This window comes from Oncorhynchus mykiss, chromosome 31, assembly GCF_013265735.2.
Source record: "Oncorhynchus mykiss isolate Arlee chromosome 31, USDA_OmykA_1.1, whole genome shotgun sequence".
Classification (NCBI taxonomy): domain Eukaryota; kingdom Metazoa; phylum Chordata; class Actinopteri; order Salmoniformes; family Salmonidae; genus Oncorhynchus; species Oncorhynchus mykiss.
In genome coordinates, this window is record NC_050571.1 from 25,517,909 (window position 1) to 25,538,882 (window position 20,974).

Below are 20,974 nucleotides of genomic sequence, written 5' to 3' on the forward strand. Positions count from 1 at the left end.
GTCTTGGGCGGATAGACACTCATGGGCCAAAGTTGAAAGTTTACCATGCCCGATGTGAAGAACGAAAGCATGCACACCGATGTGGCCAAGTTTATTAAATTAGTTAAAATGTAACGTTATCTTGTTGTGTTTGTGTTAACGTTTGAATATGTCTTTAAGGAAGGTGCATGCTTCAAATCAAAAATTGAACCATTTGATCTACCAGTATTTAAAAGAGAATGGCTTCCAGAAAGCTGCAGAAGAACTCAAGAAGCATGTGAAGAAGGTCGCTATATCTATTATGTTTATTGTGTTAACGTCTGAATATGTCTTTAAAGAAGGAGCATGCTTCATATCAAATATTGAACCATTTGATCTACCAGTATTTAAAAGAACGGCTTCCAGAAAGCTGCTGAACTCAAGAAGCATGTGAAGAAGGTCGATATATCTATTATGTTTCCTGCTTAATGCCATTGTAACATTAGCGCTATCTCCTTAGGAAACGTGTTACGATGTAATAAAATAGTTTTAACAGTGTAGCTAGGAGGAACAGCCGAAGCGACGCTTGAACAAGAGTCTATGCAACAAGAATCAATTGCAGGGTTCCCCAATAGGCAGCCCGCGCCTGCTTATTTGAACCCTGTTCCCAAGTACACAAGTAGAGAGTCATATGTGATCGTATCCCAATGTAAATAAGGTTTGAAATGATTCTGTTTTTGTCCAATACTATATATTTGTGGGATTCTTTCGGTCAATTTGCAGTGTATAAATTATTTATAATTATGTTCCGGTCTCCGGACCATCCGCTCAAGGAAAAATCTTATTGGGGACCCCTACTATATGCTCTCTACACTACTGTGCCAGTGCCATGAAGGTCCAGACCTCTTGGTAGAGGCTGTAGACTATACATGGAGATTACACTAATATATTGAACTCTGCTGTGTAGAGTTTCTTGTTTTCATTATGTAGCTAGCTAGATTTCCCTGTGTTTGATTTTGTCAGTCTTTATTTTTTGTATAGGGTGGAGAACCAGAAGCCTTGTCAACATCACTACTGGAGATCTACAATAAATGGTTCGGAGAGTGAGTAGCCTACATTTTTTCTTAAAATACCAGCCATTATTTTGTCTGATAAATTGATTGCATTGGGTTTGATTTTAACATTCAACTGTGTTCTTAAGTACTTCCAAGACCACAGAAAAGGGAACAGAACCGGATTCTTCCAAGTTAAAAAAGAACTGTCAAGCAGACCCTGAAAGCAGCACAGAGAGCTCAAGTTCAGCAGAGGAAGAAACAAAACCTGTTAAAGGTACAGCCTTTATCTCCAATCATCTAACAGCTCCTGTTAAAGGTACAGCCTTTATCTCCAATCATCTAACAGCTCATGTTAAAGGTACAGCCTTTATCTCCAATCATCTAACAGCTCCTGTTAAAGGTACAGCCTTTATCTCCAATCATCTAACAGCTCCTGTTAAAGGTACAGCCTTTATCTCCAATCATCTAACAGCTCCTGTTAAAGGTACAGCCTTTATCTCCAATCATCTAACAGCTCCTGTTAAAGGTACAGCCTTTATCTCCAATCATCTAACAGCTCCTGTTAAAGGTACAGCCTTTATCTCCAATCATCTAACTAACTGTAGTGTCAGACATACAGTGTATGAGACTAAATCCAAAGTAAACAACAACCAATCATTTTGGAATGAGATGTTTGACAAGAAGGTGTCCACATACTCTTGGTCATATAGTGTACAATGCCTTCAGAAAGTATTCAGACCCCTTGACTTTTTCCACATTTTGTTATGTTACAGCCTGACATTTCACATTCTTAAAATAAACTGGTGAGCCTAACTGGACTAAGACAGGGAATTTTTACTAGGATTAAATGTCAGGAATTGTGAAAAACTGAGTTTTTAAATGTATTTGGCTACGGTGTATGTAAACTTCCAATTTCAACTGTATATATGGCCTTGACTAGAATACAATATATACATATGAAGTGTGTAAAACAGTATGTAAACATGATTAAAGTGGCCAGTGTTCCATGTCTATGTACATTGGGTGACAATCTTTAAGGTGCAGGGATGAGTAACCAGGTGGTAGCCGGCTAGTGACAGTGACTAAAGTTCAGAGAAGGGTACTGGATGGAGGCCGGCTAGTGGCGACTATTTACGAGTCTGATGAAGCTGTTTTTCAGTCTCTCTGTCCCAGCGTTGATGCACCTGTACAGCCCTCTCCTTCTGGGTGGTAGCGGGGTGAACAGGCCATATCTAGGGGGCTGGAGTCCTTGATTATCTTCTTGGCCTTCCTGTGACACTGGGTGCTGTAGTTGTCCTGGAGGGCAGGCAGTGTGCTCCCAGTGATGTGTTGGGCTGACTGAACCACTGTCTGGAGAGCCCTGCGGTTGCCGACGGTGCAGTTGCCGTACATGTTGGTGATACAGCCCGACAGGATGCTCTCAATGGTGCATCTGTAAAAAGTTGTGATGGTCTTAAGGGCCAAGCCAAATTTCTTCAGCCTCCTGAGGTTGAAGAGGCGCTGTTGCGCCTTCTTCACAACACAGTCTGTGTGGGTGGACCATTTAATTTTGTTAGTGATGTGTACGCCGAGGAACAGATATATCAACCCAGTCTGTCAGACAGCACCAGGAGCAGAGACATCACATCAACCCAGTCTGTCACAGACAGCACCAGGAGCAGAGACATCACATCAACCCAGTCTGTCACAGACAGCACCAGGAGCAGAGACATCACATCAACCCAGTCTGTCACAGACAACACCAGGAGCAGAGACAAAACATTTCCAGTAGGATGAGAATAATAGCAAGGCGTGTCAGAGAGTTTGGCAGCTCTATTCCCTCTGTCACCTTCTCAGTCTCAGAGTAAGAATTCTTTGAAGATAAATACACAACGCAGAGGATGAGAGGACGAGAGTACTAATGGTCAATAGGGAATTATCAATGTAAATAGTTGGTCTTTGGTTCAACATCTGTAGAATCTGTGGAATGTCAGTCCTGGACTCAGAGCTACGTGTGCCACGTTTTCATTGGTCTGTACATTGAGTCTGGAGCAAGTTCTTTGGCCATTGGCCCAGTTGTACTGCAAGGACATCTGATTGGTCATCCCCAGGCTAGGGTGGGGGGTTATAAATGGCATCCTGTTCCTTTGTTCTGTGGAGAAAAGCTGAGGACAGGGGAGACTGAACATCTATCTCCCAGCATAACATCTATGATTTGTCCTTCTCAAATAAACCTATTTTTCTCCCTCTGATTTGCTTTGGAGTTTGTGTTATTGAAGAATAACATCAACTGCTAACAATCTCAATGAGATGTGAGTCTGAAGGAAGGTTCATCATTACTACTGAGTACTGATAGAGATAACCCAGTGAGCAAAATGAGCAAGATGGTTTGGTTTTCAACCAAAATATGTATTTTCAATGTCTTTTCGACATCTTTTCAACGTCTTGTGCTCATTGGGAAAGCAAGGTCTGAGACAGAGAGATACAGCTATGCAGCAAGATTTGTCTTTTAGACTGTGAGTCAAAGGAAGAGATAAGGATGTGAAATTGGTATGCTGAAGAGACATATTCATGACTCAAGGCTCGTGAAGTCTATCCTGATAAATACAGATGTCTGAGGAATTTCTAAGACGGTGAAGGAAAGGAATTGATGTAGAATAAATTTGACGTTTGAAGGTTTCTAATATCTACACAGATGGAGATCCATATCTGAGGACTGTGGAGGAAAGCAATGGACATTAATGAGCAATTATGAAGAGATATGTTTATATCTCAAGGCTCACAAAGTCTATCTTGATGAAGATACACTACATGACCAAAAGTATGTGGACCCATGCTCGTCGAACATCTCATTCCAGAATCATGGGGATTAAATATGGAGTTGGTCCACCCTTTGCTGCCATAACAGTCTACACTCTTCTGGGAAGACTTTCCACTAGATGTTGGAACATTTCTGCGGGGATTTGCTTCCATTCAGCCACGAGCATTAGTGAGGTCGGGCACTGATGTTGGGCAATTAGGCAGTCGGTGTTCCAATTAATCCCAAAGATGTGTGATGGGGTTAAGGTCAGGGCTCTGTGCAGGCTAGTCAAGTTATTGTGCTGACATTGCTTCCAGAGACAGTTTGAAACTCGGGAGTGAGTGTTGCAACCGAGGAAAGACGTTTTTTACGCACTTCAGCACTCGTCAGTCCCATTCTGTGAGTTTGTGTGGCCTTCCACTTCGCGGCTGAGCCATTGTTGCTCCTAGACATTTCCAATTCACAATAACAGCACTTAAAGTTGACAAGGACAGCTCTAGCAGGGCAGAAATTTCATGAACTGACTTGTTGGAAAGGTGGCATCCCTTAGGCCATTCTACTGACAATGTTTTGTCTATGGAGATTGCATGGCTGTGTGCTTGATTTTATACACCTGTCAGCAACACTCATTTGAAGGGGTGTCCACATACTTTTGTATACACTACACCACGTTTTCCCAAACTGCAGTATGCGCAATGCCATCGGGGGTGCGCCAAATACAAATGTAATTCACATTTAAAAACAAAACATTTATAATTTACAACGGGGCTATACATTTGGGTGAGGTTTTTTGTCTCTCCTGGGTAGCCTCGTTTCACTGCCAAAAATAAAATGAAACCATCTTGTGTTCAGTAAAATAACAACACAATGTCAAATATGTCACACCCTGACCATAGTTTGCTTTGTATGTTTCTATGTTTTGGTTGGTCAGGGTGTGATCTGAGTGGGCATTCTATGTTACATGTCTAGTTTGTCTAGTTCTATGTTTGGCCTGATATGGTTCTCAATCAGAGGCAGGTGTTAGTCATTGTCTCTGATTGGGAACCATATTTAGGTAACCTGTTTGGTGTTGGGTTTTGTGGGTGATTGTTCCTGTCTCTGTGTTTGCACCAGATAGGACTGTTTTAGGTTTGCTCACGTTTGTTGTTTTGTTAGTTTATTCATGTATAGTTTCTTTATTAAAGAGCAATGAATAACAACCACGCTGCGTTTTGGTCCGCCTCTCCTTCACCTCAAGAAAACCGTTACAGAATACAGGTAGCCTAGTCAAATAATTAACACCCAATCCCATTAACTGCTACTCTCTCGCAGGAAACCTTCACTCTTGCGCAGACATTTATAAATTAAACATGGAAATTTGAAAAATAAACCATGGGAGTTTATTTTAGCAAGAATAAATACGACTTGTATACGAGATGTATAAAAGCAACAGATACCATTAATAAGAAGGGGCCAGAAGCGTTTTATATGGTGAGCTACTGAGTGGCTAGGACAGGCAAGCCCCATACTTTTGTGGAGGACTTAATTATTCCTGCTGCCACGAATATGGCTGGGACAAAGATGGGGGGAAAAGACCCAAAAAACTTTACTGACAATGCCTTCATCAAACAACACTGTTTCACGATGCATCAGTGACCTGGCACGAGATGTTTTGAAACAATTACTGCTTCTTATACAAGCCAGTGAATTATATGCGTTACAGCTGGGATGAGTCAACAGATGTGGCGGGCCTGGCACAGCTGGTATATGCCCGTTACATTTATGGGGGGTCAATTAAACTAGCCATCCCGGATCCGGGATCGTGAATACAGCCTCAAGCTCATTACCATAACGCAACGTTAACTATTCATGAAAATCGCAAATGAAATGAAATAAATATGCTAGCTCTCAAGCTTAGCCTTTTGTTAACAACACTGTCATCTCAGATTTTCAAAATATGCTTTTCAACCATAGCAAAACAAGCATTTGTGTAACAGTATTGATAGCTAGCGTAGCTAGCGTAGCATTTAGCGGGCAACATTTTCACAAAAACAAGAAAAGCATTCAAAAAAATCATTTACCTTTGAAGAACTTCGGATGTTTTCAATGAGACTCTCAGTTAGATAGCAAATGTTCAGTTTTTCCAAAAATATTCTTTGTGTAGGAGAAATCGCTCAGTTTTGTTCAAAAACAAAAAAACTAAACAAAAAAAAAATTCAGTCATCAAAACGCAGAACTTTTTCCAAATTAACTCCATAATATCGACTGAAACATGGCAAATGTTGTTTAGAATCAATCGTCAAGGTGTTTTTCACATATCTCTTCGATGATATAACGTTCGTGGAAGTCTGTTTTCTCCTCTGAATCCCATGGAGGAATGCTTGCAGCTGAAGATTACGCACCAATTTCGACAAAGGACACCGGGCGGACACCTGGTAAATGTAGTCTCTTATGCCCAATCTTCCAATGATATGCCTACAAATACGTCACAATGCTGCAGACATCTTAGGGAAACGGCAGAAAGTGTAGGCTCGTTCCTGGCGCATTCACAGCCATATAAGGAGACAATGGAAAACAGCGCCTCAAAACTTTTGCTCACTTCCAGTTTGAAGTTTCATCTTGGTTTCGCCTGTAGCATCAGTTCTGGGGCACTCACAGACAATATCTTTGCAGATTTGGAAACGTCAGAGTGTTTTCTTTCCAAAGCTGTCAATTATATGCATAGTCGAGCATCTTTTCGTGACAAAATATTGCGCTTAAAACGGGAACGTTTTTCATCCAAAAATGAAATACTGCCCCCAGAGGTTCAAGAGGTTAAGGAAGACATCCTCTTCTGCAAACCACTGGAAACCAGGACAACATGAGAGGATATTTGTATTGTACTGGACAGCTTTGTGACATCAAATGGACTTTGGTGGTCAATATGTGTTGGTATCTGTACTGATGTCGCAACAGCCATGACAGAGTGCAAGCAGTTGCTCCCGACGCCACTTGGGTGCACTGCAGCATCCATCAAGAGGCTCTTGCTGCCAAGGGAATGCCTGATAGCTTGAAAGACGTTTTGGACACTACAGTGAAAATGGTTAACTTTGTTAAAGCAAGGCCCCTGAACTCTCATGTATTTTCTGCATTATGCAATGATATAGGCAGCGACCATGTAATGCTTTTACAACATACAGAAGTGCGCTGGTTATCAAGGGGCAAAGTATTGACACTTTTTTATTGAAAGACGAGCTTGAAGTTTTCTTTACTGACCATTATTTTCACTTGTCTGACCACTTGCATGATGATGAGTTTCTCACACGACTGGCCTGTCTGGGGGATGTTTTTTCCCGCCTGAATGATCTGAATTACAGGGACTCTCCGCAACTATATTCAATGTGCGGGACAAAATTAAGGCTATTGTTAAGAAGTTGGAACTCTTCACTGTCATAATTAACAAGGACTGCATACAGATCTTTCCATCATTGTGTGATTTTTTTTGTGTGCAAATTAACTCAAGCTTAAGGACAATGTCAAATGTGATATAGCGAAGCACTTGAGTGAGCTGGGTGCGCAATTACGCAGGTACTTTCCCGAAACGGACGACACAAACGACTGGATTTGTTATCCCTTTCATGCCCTGCCTCCAGTCCACTTACCGATATCTGAAAAAGAGAGCCTCGTCGAAATTGCAAAAAGCAGTTCTGTGAAAATGTAATTTAATCAGAAGCCACTGCAAGATTTCTGGATAGGGCTGCGCTCAGAGTTTCTTGCCTTGGCAAATCACGCTGTTAAGACACTGATGCCCTTTGCAACCACGTACCTATGTGAGAGGGGATTCTCGGCCCTCAGTAGCATGAAAACTATATACAGGCACAACCTATGTGTGGAAAATTATTTAAGACTCTCCAATACAACCCAACATTGCAGAGTTATGTGCATCCTTTCAAGCACACCCTTCTCATTAACCTGTGAGTTATTCACCATGTTTGATGATCAAATAAGGTTTTATATGTAAGATGGCTAAATAAAGAGCAAAATTATTGATTATTATTATATTATTATCTGTGCCCTGGTCCTATAACAGCTCTTTGTCACTTCCCACGAGCCGGGTTGTGACAAAAACTCATTCTTATGTTTAATAAATGTATCGTATAGTGCGTGTGTGGCAGGCTTACAATGATGACAAAAAACAGCATTTAACAGTACACTGACCCTGGTGCTAGAGGGGGTATGCAGCTGGAGGTTGAATGTTTGAAGGGGTACGGGACTATAAAATGTTCGGGAACCACTGTACTAGCTGATAGAAGATAGGTCAATTACCAATCCAACAGTTTGAAAATAGCAGAGCACTGGCTTTAACGGGTCGGAATTGCCAAGAACGTGCGTTTGACACTGGTGCCACCTTAATGCCAGCTGGAATTAGAGCCCTGAAGATCATGTATGTCATGTTCTTTAACTCTGAGGATATCTGTCTTTCCAGGCTCCCAGACCCCAAAGCATCAGAGCCCAGCTACTGCCAGACCAGCTAAGGGCAGGGCTGCAGTGCAGAGCACCTCTGGAGGAAAGGCCACAGTGGGGGAGAGCTCTGGGTCTGACAGCTCAGAGGTCTCTGAAGACTCAGAGAGTGAGGAGACACCACCACAGGTGAGGAATCACACTGGTCAGTTCAGAGGTTAACACTGATAGGTCATGATGTCAAAGTGAGATATTCTTCCTGTTAATGATGGTGTCCTCTGTTCCTCTCCCCCACTGTTTAAAGAAAATCCCTGTGACACCCAAAGCCAATCATGTTCCAGCTGCAAAGGTCAAGGCCAGGTCAGCGGTCACACCATTGACCCTGAACAAGAAACCAGCAGAGAGCTCAGACAGTGACAGCAGCTCAGGGAGTGAAGATGAAAGCCAGAGTCTGCTTCCACAGGTGAAATAGGAGGGGGTGGAGATACAGATGTTTCAAGTCTTAATGTCACATGCACAAGTACAGGGAAATGCCTTTTGTTTGGACACACCTACTCATTCAAGGGTTTTTCTTTATTTTTACTATTTTCTACATTGTAGAATAATCGTGAAGACATCAAAACTATGAAATAACACATAACACAATCATGTATTAACTAAAAAAGTGTTAAACAAATCAACATTTATTTTAGATTCTTCGAAGTAGCCACCCTTTGCCTTGATGACAGCTTTGCACACTCTGCTTGCTTTGGGACTGTGCGTGTGTGTTTGGACCATTTGAAGTCTTTAGTGATTTGGACACAGAGGAACTTGAAGCTGTCTACCTGCTCCACTGCCGCCCCATCAATGTGGATGGTGAGTGAGGGCAGTGTGGAGAGCAATTGAAACTGCGTCATCTATGGACCTGTTGGGGATGTATGCATATTGCAGTGGGTCTAAGGTGGCTAGGATGGTGGAGTATATATATATGCCATAACCATCCCCTCAAAGCACTTCATGATTACAGAATGGAGTGCTACAGGGTGGTAGTCATTGTGGCATGAAGCCTTAGAGTTCTTAGGAACAGGGATGATTGCGGTCATCTTAATTAAAACATGTGGGGATTACAAGAGTTCTTGTCGGTTGTAAGAAATAATAGCGGATACACAACATGAAAGTAGACAAAAAATAGACTGCAAAATAATCACATGTATGGATGGAAGATTGTTGCATTGATACATTGATTGACAGTTGGGTTGAGTGCTCTGTCTTTGTAGCAGACATCCTCCCCGACAAGCAGACCTGTTTCTTTTCTTTTTTTCTTTCCTTTTTTAATTAGTGGATTCTGCTATTTCAGCCATACCTGTTGCTCACCGGTGTATAAAATCAAGCACACAGCAATGCAATCGCCATAGGCAAACAGGGAAGGCCCTTTCCTGTTTTAGCATGACAATGCCTTGTGCACAAAGCGAGATCCATACAGATGGTTTGTTGAGATCGATGTGGAAGAACTTGACTGGCCTGAACAGAACCCTGACCTTAAAAGCCACTCCTGCGTTTTCTTGGATGTGTGCTTAGGGTCGTTGTCCTGTTGAAAGGTGAACCTTTGACCCCAGTCTGAGGTCCTGAGCAAGTTTTCATCAAGGATCTCTCTGTACTTTGCACCGTTCATCTTTGCCTCGATCCAGACTAGTCTCCCAGTCCCTGCCGCTGAAAAATATCTCCACAGCATGATGCTGCCACCACCATGCTCCACCGTAGGGATAGTGCCAGGTTTCCTCCAGACATGATGTTTGGCATTCAGGCCAAATAGTTCAATCTTGGTTTCATCAGACCATGGAATCTTGTTTCTCAAGATCTGAGAGTCTTGGCAAACTCCAAGTTGGCTTTCATGTGCCTTTTAATGAGGAGTGGCTTCTGTCTGGCCACTCTACCATAAAGGCCTTATTAGTGGAGTGCTGTAGAGATGGTTGTCCTTCTGTAAGTTTCTCCCATCTCCAGAGGAACTCTGGAGCTCTGTCAGAGTGACCATTGGGTTCTTAGTCACCTCCCTGACTTCTCCCACGATTGCTCGGTTTGGCCAGCTCTAGGAAGAGACTTGGTGGTTTCAAACTTCTCTCATTTAAGAATGATGGAGGCCACTGTGTTCTTGGTGACCTTCAATGCTACAGACATTGTTTAGTACCCTTCCCCAGATCTCTGCCTTGACACAATCCTGTCTTGGAGCTCTACGGACAATTCTTTCAACTTCATGGCTTGGTTTTTGCTCTGACATGCACTGTCAACTGAGTGACCTTATATAGACAGGTGTGTGCCATTCCAAATCATGTCCAATCAATTTAATTTACCACATGTAGACTCCAATAAAGTTGTAGAAACATCTCAAGGATGATCAATGGAAACAGGATGCACCTGAGCTCAATTTCGAGTCTCATAGCAAATGGTCTCAATACTTGTAAATAAGGTATTTCTGTTTGTTTGTAATACATTTGCAAAAATTCAGAATTTTTTTTCTTCGCTTTGTCGTTATGGTTTATTGTGTGTAGATTGCTGAGATTTTTGTTTATTTAATCCATTTTACAGAAGGCTGTAACGTAACAAAATGTGGAAAAAGTTAAGGGGTCTGAATACTTTCTGAGGACACTGTATATCCCTGTGTAGTGCGAAATAATCTTCATCATTTGTTTTCTTAACACTGTTTTATCTGACTTTACGCTGATTCAGACAACAGCTGCCACAACTACAGCTACACCAGTGAAGCAACCAAAACCAAGTTCAACAGCCAAGACAAAAGCCACTCCTGCTACCCCAGCTAAACCAGTGGTTGCTGCTACGCCAAGCAAGGCACCATCTAGTAAGGATTCCAATGATTCCAAACAAACTGCATGTTGCCCTATGTGTGTTCTCAAATCAAATCAAATTTTATTTGTCACATACACATGGTTAGCAGATGTTAATGCGAGTGTAGCGAAATGCTTGTGCTTCTAGTTCCGACAATGCAGTAATAACCAACAAGTAATCTAACTAACAATTCCAAAACTACTGTCTTGTACACAGTGTAAGGGGATAAAGAATATGTACATAAGGATAGATGAATGAGTGATGGTACAGAGCAGCATAGGCAAGATACAGTAGATGGTATCGAGTACAGTATATACATATGAGATGAGTATGTAAACAAAGTGGCATAGTTAAAGTGGCTAGTGATACATGTATTACATAAGGATACAGTCGATGATATAGAGTACAGTATATACGTATGCATATGAGATGAATAATGTAGGGTAAGTAACATTATATAAGGTAGCATTGTTTAAAGTGGCTAGTGATATATTTACATCATTTCCCATCAATTCCCATTATTAAAGTGGCTGGAGTTGAGTCAGTGTCAGTGTGTTGGCAGCAGCCACTCAATGTTAGTGGTGGCTGTTTAACAGTCTGATGGCCTTGAGATAGAAGCTGTTTTTCAGTCTCTCGGTCCCAGCTTTGATGCACCTGTACTGACCTCGCCTTCTGGATGATAGCGGGGTGAACAGGCAGTGGCTCGGGTGGTTGATGTCCTTAATGATCTTTATGGCCTTCCTGTGACATCGGGTGGTGTAGGTGTCCTGGAGGGCAGGTAGTTTGCCCCCGGTGATGCGTTGTGCAGACCTCACCACCCTCTGGAGAGCCTTACGGTTGAGGGCGGAGCAGTTGCCGTACCAGGCGGTGATACAGCCCGCCAGGATGCTCTCGATTGTGCATCTGTAGAAGTTTGTGAGTGCTTTTGGTGACAAGCCGAATTTCTTCAGCCTCCTGAGGTTGAAGAGGCGCTGCTGCGCCTTCTTCACAATGCTGTCTGTGTGAGTGGACCAATTCAGTTTGTCTGTGATGTGTATGCCGAGGAACTTAAAACTTGCTACCCTCTCCACTACTGTTCCATCGATGTGGATAGGGGGGTGTTCCCTCTGCTGTTTCCTGAAGTCCACAATCATCTCCTTAGTTTTGTTGACGTTGAGTGTGAGGTTATTTTCCTGACACCACACTCCGAGGGCCCTCACCTCCTCCCTGTAGGCCGTCTCGTCGTTGTTGGTAATCAAGCCTACCACTGTTGTGTCGTCCGCAAACTTGATGATTGAGTTGGAGGCGTGCGTGGCCACGCAGTCGTGGGTGAACAGGGAGTACAGGAGAGGGCTCAGAACGCACCCTTGTGGGGCCCCAGTGTTGAGGATCAGCGGGGAGGAGATGTTGTTGCCTACCCTCACCACCTGGGGGCGGCCCGTCAGGAAGTCCAGTACCCAGTTGCACAGGGCGGGGTCGAGACCCAGGGTCTCGAGCTTGATGACGAGCTTGGAGGGTACTATGGTGTTGAATGCCGAGCTGTAGTCAATGAACAGCATTCTCACATAGGTATTCCTCTTGTCCAGATGGGTTAGGGCGGTGTGCAGTGTGGTTGAGATTGCATCGTCTGTGGACCTATTTGGGCGGTAAGCAAATTGGAGTGGGTCTAGAGTGTCAGGTAGGGTGGAGGTGATATGGTCCTTGACTAGTCTCTCAAAGCACTTCATGATGACGGAAGTGAGTGCTACGGGGCGGTAGTCGTTTAGCTCAGTTACCTTAGCTTTCTTGGGAACAGGAACAATGGTGGCCCTCTTGAAGCATGTGGGAACAGCAGACTGGTATAGGGATTGATTGAATATGTCCGTAAACACACCGGCCAGCTGGTCTGCGCATGCTCTGAGGGCGCGGCTGGGGATGCCGTCTGGGCCTGCAGCCTTGCGAGGGTTAACACGTTTAAATGTCTTACTCACCTCGGCTGCAGTGAAGGAGAGACCGCATGTTTTCGTTGCAGGCCGTGTCAGTGGCACTGTATTGTCCTCAAAGCGGGCAAAAAAGTTATTTAGTCTGCCTGGGAGCAGGACATCCTGGTCCGTGACTGGGCTGGATTTCTTCCTGTAGTCCGTGATTGACTGTAGACCCTGCCACATGCCTCTTGTGTCTGAGCCGTTGAATTGAGATTCTACTTTGTCTCTGTACTGACGCTTAGCTTGTTTGATAGCCTTGCGGAGGGAATAGCTGCACTGTTTGTATTCGGTCATGTTACCAGACACCTTGCCCTGATTAAAAGCAGTGGTTCGCGCTTTCAGTTTCACGCGAATGCTGCCATCAATCCACGGTTTCTGGTTAGGGAACGTTTTAATCGTTGCTATGGGAACGACATCTTCAACGCACGTTCTAATGAACTCACACACCGAATCAGCGTATTCGTCAATGTTGTTGTCTGACGCAATACGAAACATGTCCCAGTCCACGTGGTGGAAGCAGTCTTGGAGTGTGGAGTCAGCTTGGTCGGACCAGCGTTGGACAGACCTCAGCGTGGGAGCCTCTTGTTTTAGTTTCTGTCTGTAGGCAGGGATCAACAAAATGGAGTCGTGGTCAGCTTTTCCGAAAGGGGGGCGGGGCAGGGCCTTATATGCGTCGCGGAAGTTAGAGTAACAATGATCCAAGGTCTTTCCACCCCTGGTTGCGCAATCGATATGCTGATAAAATTTAGGGAGTCTTGTTTTCAGATTAGCCTTGTTAAAATCCCCAGCTACAATGAATGCAGCCTCCGGATGAATGGTTTCCAGTTTGCAAAGAGTTAAATAAAGTTCGTTCAGAGCCATCGATGTGTCTGCTTGGGGGGGGATATATACGGCTGTGATTATAATCGAAGAGAATTCTCTTTGTAGATAATGCGGTCTACATTTGATTGTGAGGAATTCTAAATAAATTCTAAAGGATTTGAGTTCCTGTATGTTTCTTTCATCACACCATGTCACGTTAGTCATAAGGCATACGCCCCCGCCCCTCTTCTTACCAGAAAGATGTTTGTTTCTGTCTGCGCGATGCGTGGAGAAACCCGTTGGCTGCACCGCTTCGGATAGAGTCTCTCCAGTGAGCCACGTTTCCGTGAAGCAAAGAACGTTACAGTCTCTGATGTCCCTCTGGAATGCTACCCTTGCTCGGATTTCATCAACCTTGTTGTCAAGAGACTGGACATTGGCAAGAAGAATGCAAGGGAGTGGTGCACGGTGTGCCCGTCTCCGGAGTCTGACCAGAAGACCGCCTCGTTTCCCTCTTTTTCGGAGTTTTTTTTTTTTTGGGTCGCTGCATGGAATCCACTCCGTTGTCCTGTTTGTAAGGCAGAACACAGGATCCGCGTTGCGAAAAACATATTCTTGGTAGTACTGATGGTGAGTTGATGCTGATCTTATATTCAGTAGTTCTTCTCGACTGTATGTAATGAAACCTAAGATGACCTGGGGTACTAATGTAAGAAATAACACGTAAAAAAACAAAAAACTGCATAGTTTCCTAGGAACGCGAAGCGAGGCGGCCATCTCTGTCGGCGCCGGAAGTCGGGCTCTGTTCTGTTCTGTTCTATGTGTGTTCTGTTCTGTTCTATGTGTGTTCTGTTCTGTTCTATGTGTGTTCTGTTCTGTTCTATGTGTGTTCTGTTCTATGTGTGTTCTGTTCTGTTCTATGTGTGTTCTGTTCTGTTCTATGTGTGTTCTGTTCTGTTCTATGTGTGTTCTGTTCTGTTCTATGTGTGTTCTGTTCTGTTCTATGTGTGTTCTGTTCTATGTGTGTTCTGTTCTGTTCTATGTGTGTTCTGTTCTGTTCTATGTGTGTTCTGCCTTGATGGTGGTGTAAGTTAATGTAGGTTTGTCTCTTTCCCTTGTATGTAGCTGCCCCAGCCACACCAAAAGGAAAGAAGGTGACCACAAAAGACAAGAAAGCAACAGCAACAAAGAAAGCACAGGTACAGATAACTCTCTAAGTTGACTTGTCTCATCTGTACGTGCTCATGGTGAACCACATACTGTGAGCTAGATAACTCCCCCTAACTGACTTATTCTTACCCAACCCTGGTTTCAGGCCTCAGCTTCATCAGCCAAGAGGAAGAGATGTGAAGAGAAACCAGGGGACATGCCCGCTAATAACAAGAGGAAGAAGCCCTCCCCTCCACAGGCGGCGACTGTCATGGTCGCCATGCCTCAGACCCCTCCTGTTCCTCCTCCTACTGGGGGTGACGAGTCTGACTCAGACTCTGACACCGAACTGGATGTGGAGAAGTGGAAGAAACTGGCACGGGAACTGTCAGGTGAGAGAGAGGGGAGGGAGAGCGGGGAGGAAGGGAGGGAGAGAGGGGAGGGAGAGATAGAAGAAGAGAGCAGGAGGGACATGAGAGGATGGAGAGGATTGTGAGTCAGAGAGTGGGTGAAGGATTTAAAATAATAACAGCCATAAGACAGACAGCATCACCCTTTAATAATTCATTATGTCAATATAAACAGAACTGTATTATGTATTTTACATAAAGTACAGTAGGTGTTGACAGTTCATCTGCATGATGTATTTTGCATAAAGTATAGGAGGTGTTCATAGTCCATCTATGTTAGCCATGTTGTTTATTTACTGTCGACCTACCTCTCTGTCCACAGACGCTGATATTGCCAAAATAGACACCATCACTGCACTGAATGCTCCACCTGCTCCCACCTCACCTGCCTCAGCAGCGAAGAAAACAAGAGCACCGAGGAAGCCCAGGGCTAAATCTGCACTGGAAACACCCCCCAATCCCAGGGCCAAATCTGCAACGAAAACACCAAAACCCAAGGCTGACGCTGCAGTGAAAAAGGCTGGTCATGCTAAAAAGTTCAAAGCTACAACTGAAAAAAAAGCCATGGCTGAGGAGAATGGGAAGACCAAGACACCAGCAAAAGACAGTAAAGCCAAGTCTAGTCAAGTGAAGAAGGCAGCACCTCCCTCCCCATCCCCTGAAGGCCAAGCAGAGGAGATCAACAGTAATACAGCTGACCTAATAGTTGTAGCAGACAAACAGCCACCCTCCATGCTCTCTACCACAACACTTAATGGAAAACAGACAGCCAAGAAAGGAAAGAGGAAAAATGGGAACATTAGTAAGGCTAAAGCAGATAAGAATCTACCAGAACCCAAGAAGAAGAAAAAGAAAAAGGAGATTGTAGAGGAGAAGACGGAACCAGAGAAGAAGAAAAAGGAGAAGACGACTAAGGAGAATGGGGCAGAAAAAGAGAAGGAAAGAAAGAAGAAACAGGAGAAGATGAGCAGGGACAATGAGACTGAGAAGAAACAGGAGAAGATGAGCAGGGACAATGAGACTGAGAAGAAACGGGAGAAGATGAGCAGGGACAATGAGACTGAGAAGAAACGGGAGAAGATGAGCAGGGACAATGAGACTGAGAAGAAACAGGAGAAGATGTGCAGGGACAATGAGACTGAGAAGAAACAGGAGAAGATGTGCAGGGACAATGAGACTGAGAAGAAACAAGAGAAGATGAGCAGGGACAATGAGACTGAGAAGAAACAAGAGAAGATGAGCAGGGACAATGAGACTGAGAAGAAACGGGAGAAGATGAGCAGGGACAATGAGACTGAGAAGAAACGGGAGAAGATGAGCAGGGACAATGAGACTGAGAAGAAACAGGTGAAGATGAGCAGGGACAATGAGACTGAGAAGAAACGGGGAAAAGACAAGAACAAGACCAAAGGGAATGGCGTTAAAAGTGACCCACTACCTCCATCCACCACAGGAACGCCTGATCCTCCAACAGAGAAGAAGAAAAGTGAGTGACTCTTTCTCTAAAGTCCTTGTCTCAGACAACAAAATAACTTTATACTGAAGAGTGTCTGTTTAATGTGTGTTAAACTCTCTACAGAGAAGAACAAGCTGAAACTCTCAGTGGAGATTGCAGTGCCTGAGACTCCGGTCACCCCTGTACAGGCATCCACAAAGACCCCTCCTAGAAAGGTAAGGAAGCTATCATCCTCATCTTTACCAAGGTGTAGAAGTAGTAGCAAGACAGACACACATGCTCTTTCTTGATGTTGAATTCCAGCATGTTTATACTGCTCACTGCATGCCTTAGTCCTCAGACCTATAACTGTTGCAATATACAGAGAGCCTTAAATGTTTTTGTTTTTGTTCTCCTCAGAAAAATAAATCATCTAAGAGTAAGTCAGGCCTTTAGAGATGAAGGTCACCTACAATGGGGCTGTGTCAAGTGTGGACCTGGACCCAGGATTCTACCTAAATGGTAGTAATGGTAAAGACTGTCTGTCCACACAATGGTCTCCCTAGACCAAATCAACTGGGCCAAGCTTTTCAAAAGTTATCTGGATTTCGCCTATCGGAGAGGTTGAAATGCATAGAAATAGAATGAATAGAACAGAAGTCCCCATTCAAGTCAATGATTTGTCTGTCCTATTCATTCTATTTCTATGCATTTAATTGTATCCGATAGGCGAAATCCAGATAGATAACGTTAGAAAAACCGGGCCTTGGGGATTTGTTTGATTTTTTTTACAACATTGTATACTGTATTAAATGAACACTTTTCCTGTTGGTACATTTTATTGAAGTTAAAACATTCATTTTTATTAGTTTATCCCCTCCAAAATAATTGTACAGTTTGCTGTTTTGCATACTATGTGATGTGCTGCAGCTATCTATGTTACTGTACATTTTAATTATGATGTTTCCTTGCATGTTTGTGTGATAGTGACAAACAGAACGTTTTAAGGAAATGTCAAGTTTACTATAGCATTAGCCCATTCATAGCCGCTAACTACCTTTTCTGGCCTATTGATGATAGTAACTTCTGACCGGGGGAGTTTTGTTAAGAGCCCCGACGCTCTTTCTGAATGTGAACACGCATTGCTTCCGGGACGAATTTTGAAACATAAGGAACGTACACTACCGTTTAAAAGTTTGGGGTCAGTTAGAAATGTCCTTGTTTTTGAAAGAGAAGCACATTTTTTGTCCATTAAAATAATTTCAAATTGATCAGAAATACAGTGTAGACATTGTTAATGTTGTAAATGACTATTGTTACTGGAAACAGCTGATTTTTAATGGAATATCTATATTGGCGTACAGAGGCCCATTATCAGAAACCATCACTCCTGTGTTCCAATGGCACGTTGTGTTAGCTAATCCAAGATTATCATTTTAAAAAGCTAATTGATCATTAGAAAACCCTTTTGCAATTATGTTAGCACAGCTGAAATCTGTTGTTCTGATTAAAGAAGCAATAAAAACTTTCAAAAACAAGGATATTTCTACGTGACCCCAAACTTTTGAACAGTAGTGTATATATTCATATCAGTGAGAAAAACATTTACTTTATAGGGTTAAGGTTCCCACACAGCCATTTCTCCATGTTACAGTGCTTGTTTATGGAAAACAGACGGAAAACAGAAGCGACTACCTGTGTTAATTAGCTATCTGCGTCTCCGAACACCTGTGTGTAAACGGAAGGCAGACGCCACAAACGTGTTGTCACTGAACAATACTGTCGGCTGTGTTAATACTGGTTAAAACAGTGTACAGTTAGTGTGTATTTTCCATTTGTGAAATGATGTTGATATGAAATGAAAGTAGAGGGATTTATGTTTCTATAACCGTACCCCAATTGAGAATCGATTTCTGTTTAGATGCTGTTTTGGCTGGCAGAGCCAAATTTGCCGATTTGCCCTTTAAACAGAACACGTAAGGTCCTTGAACTATAAGGAGTAACGCTAGCCTCCTTTGACCCATTATTGGGCAGCATCTGCTGCTGTATGTCTTACGTGGTGAATACATATAGCCGATCTGAAATGGAGGTACAGATCAAATTAACCTCAAACTACCAATGAAACCCAGAGCCGTTGTTTTGCCCTAACACCCTAGTGATGAATGCATAACCTAAATGGTAAGAGAATCATGAGGTTGAAAAATATTTGAAAGATATTAGGACTAAGAACATTTTTCAAAAAGTTTCATGGTCAGAAAGCATGTTACTTTTCTACTGTATTTTTAATGGAATTAAAAGTCATATTTTTCTACAGTTTTGTGTTTTTAAGTGCATTTTGTTGCAGTAGGTTGGAGGCACTGGTGCCAATAGCTTTATCTTGACGCACTCCTGAAGCACTTTACAGCTTTATCACCATCATCTCGCACCTTGTCTTAAAACATGACTTTTGACTATTCTACCGACGAAGAAGATAACGTCAACAACTCTTGGTAAAATATGACGCTAACAAACTCGTGTCTTATCAACTTAGCTATCAAACTTATTAAAACGGATAGATTGGTAGATATATGAAATGTTTAGGTTGAACGCAGTCCGCCACAAGGCTGGTAGTCAGGGCAACGGTTCAGAGTTCAATTCAAGCACATGAAAAAGGTGAGTTCAGCCAGATTGATACAAGGCAATGCACAACGCGCAGCTAAAGTCAGAACCATGGAGGAATAATTCAACCTAATCGTCTGCTATACAATTGGCTACTTTTGCTTTCAGATGCCATTCAATAGCAAGTTCCAGGGCAGAACACTATCGTAAACCTACTCACCAAACATGTGTCATAGTGTCAAAGGTCATTCATGTGCAATTATGTAATGGGAAAAGTCAAATTGTTAATCCATTTTGAAATGTCCAAAGAAAAGTTAGAACCTAATCTAAACTAATATTATCGAAAAATACGTTTGAAGGTTTATACCCTGAATATGAAAGATTGGCACCGGAGGTGATGGCCGCCGTTTTACGGGCTCCTGTTCAATTGTGCTATTTTGTGTGTTTTTTTGCGCCATTTTTTACTTTTTGTTTTGTACATAATGTTTCCGCCATCGTTTCCAATGACCGAAAATAGCTTCTGGATATCAGAACAGCAATAACCTTGAACTGGAGTCGGATGCAAAGGATATACTGCTCTTCCTAGACCAAGCCCAAATCCCCATAATTCGTATGAAGAGGAGATGCCGTTACAGAGGTCGAAAAGCCGGTTGCCTGGCGAGACTGCGTCAGCAAGTGGATAATCCACCTTCATCCACTGTTCTACTAGCGAACATGCAATCACTGGAGAATAAACTGGATGAGCTCCGTTCGAGACTATCCTATCAACACGACATTAAAAACTATAATATCCTATGTTTCACAGAGTCGTGGCTGAACCAGGACATGGATAATATATAGTTAGCCGGGTTTTCCGTGCATTACCAAGAGAGTTTTCATCTATATATTTCGTGGCTGTCTATTAACCACCACAAACCGGTGCTGGCACTAAGACCACATTTTCAACCTCTCACTGTCCCAGTCTATAATACCTGCATGTTTCAAGCAGACCACCATAGTCCCTGTGCCAAAGAATGCCAAGGTAACCTGCCTAAATGACTACCGCCCCGTTGCACTCACATCTGTAGCCATGAAATGCCTTGAAAGACTGGTCATGACTCACATCAACACTATCATCCCATAAACACTTGACCCACTCCAATTCACATACCACCCCAATAGATCCACAGATGACGCAATCTCTATTGCACTCCACTCTGCCCTTTCCAACCTGGACAAAAGGAACATTCTACATGTTCATTGTTCATTGGCTACAGCTCAGCATTCAACACCATAGTGCCCTCCAAGCTCATCACTTAGCTATGGACCCTGGGACTAAACACCTCCCTGTGCAATTGAATCCTGGCCGCCCCCAGGTGGTGAGGGTAGGTAACAACACATCCTCCACATGCTCCACGTTGACCCCTCCACGTTGACCCCCCCCCCCTCCTGTACTCCCTGTTCACCCATGACTGCGTGGCCAAGCACGACTCCAACAATATCATTAAGTGTGCCGACGACACGACGGTGGTAGGCCCAAATTACACACAACAATGAGAAAGCCTATAGGGAGGAGGTCAGAGACCTGGCAGTGTTGTACCAAGACAACAACTTCTCACTCAAAATCA

The 20,974-nt window shown here is 43.2% G+C and overlaps 1 protein-coding gene across 2 annotated transcripts; it reads left to right on the forward strand.

Annotated features, from left to right (window-relative positions):
- Positions 1–24: 24 nt before the first annotated feature.
- Positions 25–19,082, forward strand: LOC110504832 (nucleolar and coiled-body phosphoprotein 1). Of its 2 annotated transcripts, XM_036970124.1 has the most exons (11): positions 25–265; positions 1,000–1,061; positions 1,160–1,287; positions 8,237–8,400; positions 8,516–8,674; positions 10,915–11,044; positions 14,901–14,974; positions 15,091–15,316; positions 15,657–16,820; positions 16,914–17,005; positions 17,190–19,082. In XM_036970124.1, the coding sequence occupies exons 1-11, from the start codon at positions 149–151 to the stop codon at positions 17,223–17,225; spliced, it is 2,352 nt and encodes a 783-aa protein (XP_036826019.1). In that variant the 5' UTR covers positions 25–148; the 3' UTR covers positions 17,226–19,082. The 2 variants fall into 2 exon arrangements, with proteins under 2 accessions (XP_036826019.1, XP_036826018.1); XM_036970123.1 differs by having other exon boundaries at positions 16,914–19,082.
- Positions 19,083–20,974: the final 1,892 nt, after the last annotated feature.